Raw genomic sequence first — 7,970 nt, forward strand, 5'->3', positions numbered from 1 at the left:
GAAGCCTGAACTTGTTTTCCTGCAACTAGACGGTCCCATCTGGAGATGATGGGAGACAGCGACAGATCATCAGGCATTAGATTCTCATAAGGAGCACGCAAACTCGATCCCTCACATGCACAGTTCACAACAGGGTTCGTGCTCCAGTGGGAATCTAATGCCCCCACTGATCTGACAGAAGGCGGAGCTCAGGTGGTAATGCTTGCTCACCCATTGCTCATTTCCTGCTGTGCAGCTCGGTTCCTAATAAGCCACGGACCAGTATGGGTCCATGACCTAGGGGTTGAGGAACCTTGGGTTAGGGCATCTCTCTCCAACCCCTGCATTACAACACTTCTGGAGGAGGAAGAAGCTGCTTGTTAGAGATTTCCCCAGCCCCATTCTGAACGTGCTGCCTCAGATTCACAAGCTGGGGCTTAGGAATCTATACATTTAACCAGCTCCTCAGGTAGTTCCGGTCCTTGCTGCAGTCTGAAAATGGCTGAAGTGCTTATTCTCTCACTCTGGACCCGAACTCCCCAGTGGCCTGGGGAAAATGGTTCCACTTGGGCAGGTGCTGCTGCGCCTGGAACCCCACTGCCAGCTGTCTGTGCCTCATACTGTGTGGGGCTGCGGCAGTTGCAAGGGACACTGTCATTCCTAGACTCCTAGAGGGAAAGAGACTTTGACAATTATCTGGTTTTATGGCTCCCAGACTTAGGAGACTTTAAAGAATCACGAAAGAGACATGAAAAATATAGATTCCCAGACCCAGCCTAGACAAACTGAATCAGAATCTCCAAGAATGGGCCTAGCTTCTATTTTTAACAAGCTCCCAATGGATCCCTTTGCTATTAGCCTGTGTATAACAGCCAGTGATGTAGTTCACCCAATCATTTTACAGCTGTAGAAACTGAGGCCTAGGCAGGGAAAGGGCTTTCCCATGATTACTCTGGGTATGTTGATGACCCCACTCCCACTCCTCTTTTTTTTTTTTTTTTTTTTTGAGAAGGAGTTTCACTCTGTTGCCCAGGCTGGAGTGCAATGGCGTGATCTCAGTTCACTGCAACCCCTGCCTCCCAGGTTCAAGCCATTCCCCTGCCTCAGCCTGCCAAATAGCTGAGATTACAGGCATGCGCCACCACACCTGGCTAATTTTTGTATTTTTAATAGATACAGGGTTTCACCATACTGGTCAGGCTGGTCTTGAATTCCTGACCTCAAGCGATCCAGCTGACTCAGCCTCCCAAAGTGTTGGGATCACAGGCGTGAGCCACTGCGCCTGGTCAACCTCAGTCCTTTTTCTCAGCAACTGGTGTGTCCTGCTCTGCTTCCTGTCCTGTTTTGCAGTAGGGAATGCTATTCATTCACAAGATGTGTTGGGAGGACATTTCACAGCTGAAAGTGGTGTCTGCATTTTAAAAGAGGACCTTGGGGAAGACAACATGTAACCCAAAATAACAAACAACTGGTAGTGAAATTTCAGGCACTGAGAAATGTTTTGGACTTAAATGGGATGGGGCAAACTTTCCCAATATCCCTCAAAAGTGGATAAAGCTGGCCACAGAAGTTTCCCTGGAGCTTCACACCATGGAATGCCAAGCAAGAGGTACCCTGAGAGGTCACATGCTTTCTCTGAGCAAGTTGCCCATTGTAAGGTGGCTGATCTGTGCAGGACCACGTTGGCTCCTGTGACCTCCTGGTGAAGCATAGCAGGGAACACGGGTGCCTGGCTGCTATTACTGGGCAATGCTGACTTGTATCTGGAACCCTGACATCATTGCTAGAGGGCAGCTGGTACGTCAATGTCTCTACTGCAGTGACATGGGAGGAAATCTGACTTCTTGCTAGAGAGTGTATCAAGTGCCTAGATCTCATTGCTGGAAAAATAATAGACATTCCCAGATCCTAATGGTCACAAATGAGGATGTAGCTGAGACCCGTACTTTACTGGTGGAAGGTGGAAAGTTCTGATGTTGATATGCTTGATAATTGCTTTTTTGGGGGGTGAAAAATGGGAGACGGTAGGTTTTTGGGGGAGCGGTCTCTATCCCATAGATCTCTGTAAGACAGGACATGGAAAGGGCAATTTCATGACTCGGCCCCCTGACTACTTCTCTGTCTCTGCAGGTGTGAAATGGAGGCGAGGGGTTGCTCAGAAGGACACTGCCTAGTTACTCCTGAGATCACAAGGGGGGACTGGGGGCAGCAGGAGTTACTGATCATCATAGTGGCCGTAGTGTTAATTATCATAAGCACTGTCGGGCTTCTCCTCTACTGCCGCCGTTGCAAGTCTCACAAGCCTGTGGCCATGGAGGACCCAGACCTCCTGGCCAGGAGTGTTGGTGCTGACACCCAAGCCATACCTGCCATCGAGCTCAACCCATTGACTGCCAGCTCCTGCAACAACCTGAACCAACCGGAACCCAGCAAGACCTCACTTCCAAATGAACTCGTCACATTTGGACCCAATTCTAAGCAACGGCCAGTGGTCTGCAGTGTGCCCCCCAGGCTCCCGCCAGCTGCGGTCCCTTCCCACTCTGACAATGAGCCTGTCATTAAGAGAACCTGGTCCGGCGATGAGATGGGTCAGTATAGCCAGAAACGCTTAGCCTCTGGGACTGATGGCAGTGGGTGGTGGTCCGTTATCTGAGGCACAGGCATTTTTAGCCACCACGCATCCAACCCTTTGGGATGGGACATGATGACATGTGTTCAAGGTTACAGGGCACTGATGCTGGAGCAGATGTCAGGTTTCTGGGTCTCATTCTATTGCACTCCCCTAAATTCCAAGTCACTCCATGGGATTGATGTTCATGACAGAAATTTGTAGACCCTGGATAGGGTTGGGTAGAATCCCTGCAGTGAGAAGGGGGCTTCTGCACATTTGTGCTTTTCTGGGAAGGGAAAGGAGAAGCAGTGGTCTAAGCTTCTGGTTGCCCAATCTGGAAGTGCAGCAGCCTTGGGCCAGACCTGGCTCATCTAGAGGGGGATATCACCTTCCTCTCATCTTTGGTTCAAAAGGAGATACATTAGTAAAGCACTTCATGTTTTGGCATAATCATCAGCAGTTATGACAGGTATTTTCACTGTGTCAAATAGGGAAACCGAGGCCCGTCAAGATGTAGTGACTTGTTCTAACTCACCCAACTATTCAGTAGCAGAGGCAGGGCTAGGACCAAGGGCTCCTGGTTTCCTGATTTCTGAGCCACATCTCATTTCATCACTCTCCATGATAGACTCCATCACACCTGGGAGACCAAACTGTGTGTTTCCTTCGGTTAAGGGGATGAAACTCACCAGTAGGACTTGGGATGGAGTTACTGTACCCAGCTGTGGGGGTGGGGTGCATGGAGCCATCCAGATCCTTCCCTTGTTCACTGACCCTCAGATTAGTGGCAGAGATTTGCAAGACCGGCTGGCCTTGGGTGAAACCCCTAGCCTTGAGCTTGCCCCATTGGATTCTATATACCAACCTGAGCCACCAGAGACAACCTGCACAGATGGGCCCAAATGCACCCACTCCTGTCTCCACAACACGCTAGGTTATATATAGTTGCTATAGAGCCAGCTGAAACCTTCCCCGGGGAAAATGAGCTCACCCTATCTTGCTTTTCCCTTTCAGTGTACCCTGGCGGAGCTATGGTCTGGCCACCTACTTACTCCAGGAATGAACGCTGGGAATACCCCCACTCCGAAGTGACTCAGGGCCCTCTGCCGCCCTCGGCTCACCGCCACTCAACCCCCGTCGTGATGCCGGAGCCCACTGGCCTCTATGGGGGCTTCCCCTTCCCCCTGGAGATGGAAAATAAGCGGGCACCTCTCCCACCCCGTTACAGCAACCAGAACCTGGAAGATCTGATGCCCTCTCGGCCCCCTAGTCCCCGGGAGCGCCTGGTTGCCCCCTGTCTCAATGAGTACACGGCCATCAGCTACTACCACTCACAGTTCCGGCAGGGAGGGGGAGGGCCCTGCCTGGCAGAGGGGGGCTACAAGGGGATGAGTATGCGCCTCAGCCGAGCTGGGCCCTCTTATGCTGTCTGTGAGGCAGAGGGGGCACCTCTTGCAGGCCAGGGCCAGCACCGGGCGCCCCCCAACTATGAGGGCTCTGACATGGTGGAGAGTGATTACGGCAGCTGTGAGGAGGTCATGTTCTAGCTTCCCATTCCCAGAGCAAGGCAGGCGGGAGGCCAAGGACTGGACTTGGCTTATTTCTTCCTGTCTCAGCGGGTGAGTTGAGTGTGGCTGGGAGAGTGGGAGGGAAGGCCCCACCCCCAGCCCAGGCTGCTGTCCCTTGAAATGTGGTCTTCCAATCCCCCAGCTAGTCCCTGAGGGTGGAGGGAAGCTGAGGATAGAGCTCCAGAAACAGCACTAGGGTCCCAGGAGAGGGACATGCCTAGAGCAGTGACCCTGGAAGACCAGGAACAATTGACTCCCGGGGTGGGCAAGAGACAGGCGATCTCCCCGATCTGCCATCTCTCAGTCCCTGGGGCAGAGCCTGATTGACTATGCTGGCTCAGCTTCGCCAAGATGCATTCTCATACCTGACCACAGCTCCATTTTGGAGGCAGGCAGGTTGGTGCCTGACAGGCACCCACTACGCGGGCCATACCGAGGAGTTCTAGAGGGCTGCGTGGCGTCCTCCTAGGGACTGAGAGGTGAGCAGCAGGGGAGCAGGCACAGTCCCCTGTGCCCCTGCCTCAGTCGAGCACTCACTGTGTCTTTGTCAAGTGTCTGCTCCGTATCAGGCACTGTGCTTTGCACTGGAGAGAAAACAGTGATGGAGGGCAACAAGGACTCCAAGGAGCATCACCGGGCCTCGGGCTCCAGCGGTCCCGCTCCTCAGCCTACATGCAGAGGAATGGCCTGCCTCAGAGTCACACCACTGTCTGCCAGTCAGGGCCTGCCAGGAGTCTACGCAGCTCTGAACCTTCTTCGTTAAAGAATTCAGACCTCATGGAACTCTGGGTTCTTCATCCCAAGTTTCCCAGGCACTTTTGGCCAAAGGAAAGAAGGAACTAATTCTTCATTTTAAAAATTCTTAGGCACTTTTTGACCTTGCTGTCTGGATGAGTTTCCTCAATGGGATTTTTCTTCCCTAGACACAAGGAACTCTGAACTCCTATTTAGGGCAGGTTGGAAGCAGGGAGCTGGACCGCAGTGTCCAGGCTGGACACCTGCCGTTGCCTCCTCTCCATTGCAAACGCCTGCCCATCAAGTGTTACCTGCAGCGACTCAACCCTATGCATGGAGGGTCAATGTGGGCACATGTCTACACATGTGGGTGCCCATGGATAATATGTGTGTACACATGCGTAGAATGTATGTAGCCAGGAGTGGTGGGGACCAGAAGCCTCTGTGGCCTTTGGTGACCTCACCACTCCTTCCCATCCAGTCCCTCCCTCTGGTCCACTCCTTTTCATGTGTGTTGTTTCTGGAGACAGAAGTCAAAAGGAAGAGCAATGGAGACTTGCCCATAGGGCTGCTGCTTCACGCGAGAGGGAGCTGTGTGGGCGAGAGCCAATTTGTGTGAGTGGTTTGTGGCTGCGTGTGTGACTGTGAGTGTGAGTGACAGATACATGGTTTCATTGGTCATTTTTTTTTTAACAATAAAGTATCTTTTTTACTGTTATTTTCTGTGTCATTTAGCCTGTTTGGGGTCCGGGGAATGATGCAACGGTCCACAGGCCCTTCCAAGATTCATGGATTTTGGGAGCTGGAAGGGATCCTAGAGATTGTCAAGCACAGAGATTCCTGACCTGGCAACATTACCTACTCCAGACACAAAACCAGAACCTCTGGGGGTGGGGTCCAGGAAGCTATTTGGAAAAAACCCTCTGCCTCTGGTACAACTGTCTGCAGTGGTTCAAACCCCTCCATTTAGATGGGGCTCTGAAGCTCTGAGTGATGAGTCCACTAACCAGCAGGCTAGCTAAAGCCCAGGACAAGACCTGGGGCTTCCTGCCCTTGCCAGCACCCTTTGCACTGCATAGCATTAGTTACGGAGAAGGGACTTAACTATCACAAGTCTTGGGAAGCCCGCCCTCCTGGGACCCAGGGTCAGGCTGTGGCTGCTACTCCACAGCACACCCTTAGTCACCAGCTAAATGTGACTTCACCAGGCAACCATGACGACACCGAGACAGGAAAGCCCACTCCCTGCCTTCAAGTTCCCAATCCAGCTGGGCAAAGAAGGCACACCCGTGGGAGATACCACACAGGCGGTGGCTCTGAGGTCGGACAGGCTTGATTCCAAGCCCAGCTCTGTCACACACTAATTATGTGGACTTGAGGATATATGACTTGGCCTCTCATTTTTCTTTTTTTCTTTTTTCTTTTTTTGAGATGGAGTCTCGCCTTGTCACCCAGGCTGGAGTGCAGTGACATGGTCTCAGCTCACTGTAGCCTCCACCTCCTGGGTTCAAGCGATTCTTTTGCCTCAGCCTCCCGAGTAGCCGGAACCACAGGCGCCTGCCACCACGCCCAGCTAATTTTTGTAGTTTTTAGTAGAGACGGGGTTTCACCATGTTGGCCAGGCTGATCTTGAACTCCTGACCTCATGATCCACCCGCCTCAGCCTCCCAAAGTGCTGGGATTACAGGCATGAGCCACCGCACCCGGCTGGCCTCTCATTTTTCAATGAGAATTTTTTTAGAGCAGTTTTACGGCTCACAGCAAAATTGAATGGAAGGTACAGGGATATGCCCTCCCTCCCATGCATAGCCTCCCTCATTATTAACATTCCCCACCAGAATGGTATAGTTGTTGCAATTGACAACTCTCCATTGATGGGCCATTATCACCTACAGTCCATAGTTTACATTAGGGTTCACTCTTGCTGTTGCACATTCTGTGGGTTTGGATAAATGTATAATATGGATCCAGCATTACGGGCTCTTGCAGATAGTTTCACTGCCCTAAAAATCCTCTGTGTTCTGCCTCCTCATCCCTCCTGCCCCCTAACCTCTCTGCCTACTCATCCCTCCTATCCCAACCCCTGGCAACCACAAAACTTATTGCTGTCCCGGTTTTCCAGCATGTCATATAGTTGAAATCATATGATATGTAGCTTTCTCAGACCTGCTTCTTTTACTTAGTAATACGCATCTACGATTCCTCCATATCTTTTCAGGGCTTGATCATTCCTTTCTTTTTGGTGTCGAATAATACTCCACTGTCTGGATGTACTATAGTTTATTTACTCATTCACCTTCTCAAGGACATCTTGGTTGCTTCCAAGTTTTGGCAACTATGAATACAACTGCTGTAAACATCTGTGTGCAGGTTTTATGTGGATATAGGTTTTCGACACCTTTGGGTAAATACTGCCAAACAGTATTCCAAAGTGGCGGAACCATTCCACATTCCCACCAGCAGTGACTGAGAGCTCCTTTTGCTCCACATTCTCGCCAGCATTTGGTGGTGTCCGTGTTCTGGATTTCGACCTTTCTAATGGGTGTGTGGTGTGCTATCTCACTGTTGTCTTAATTTTGCATTTCCCCGATGACATAGGATGTGGAGCATCTTTTCATATATATTTTTTTTGACATCTATAGATCTGCTTTAGTGAGGGGGCTGTTAAGATGTTTGGCTCATTTTTAAACTGGGTTGTTTTCTCAATGTTCAGTATTAAGAGTACTTTGTATATTTTAGAAAACAGTATTTTATCAGATACGCCTTTGAAAATATTTTCTCAGTCTGTGCCTTGTCTTCTTGACACTCTTTTACAAAGCACAGGTTTTTAATTTTTGTTTTGTTTTGTTTTGTTTGAGACAGAGTCTCACTCTGTTGCCCAGGCTGAAGTGCAGTGATGCAATCTCAGCTCACTGCAACCTCTGCCTCCTGGGTTCAAGCAATTCTCCCACCTCAGCCTCCCGAGTAGCTGGGATTACAGGTGCCCACCACCACACCCAGCTAATTTTTGTCTTTTTAGTAGAGACAGGGTTTTGCCATGTTGGTCAGGCTGGTCTTGAACTCCTGACCTCAGGTGA

At 50.7% G+C, this 7,970-nt stretch overlaps 1 protein-coding gene across 1 annotated transcript in view; it reads left to right on the top strand.

Annotated features, from left to right (window-relative positions):
• Window positions 1-5,611, top strand: part of FAT2 (FAT atypical cadherin 2) — a 71,434-nt gene extending 65,823 nt beyond the window's left edge. The window contains exons 22-23 of the mRNA XM_011985299.1: window positions 2,110-2,567; window positions 3,605-5,611. Coding sequence (XP_011840689.1) covers window positions 2,110-2,567; window positions 3,605-4,137 — 991 coding nt within the window. The 3' untranslated portion in view covers window positions 4,138-5,611. The remainder of the gene's footprint in view (window positions 1-2,109; window positions 2,568-3,604) is intronic.
• Window positions 5,612-7,970: the final 2,359 nt, after the last annotated feature.

This window comes from Mandrillus leucophaeus, unplaced genomic scaffold (assembly GCF_000951045.1).
Source record: "Mandrillus leucophaeus isolate KB7577 unplaced genomic scaffold, Mleu.le_1.0 Scaffold282, whole genome shotgun sequence".
Classification (NCBI taxonomy): domain Eukaryota; kingdom Metazoa; phylum Chordata; class Mammalia; order Primates; family Cercopithecidae; genus Mandrillus; species Mandrillus leucophaeus.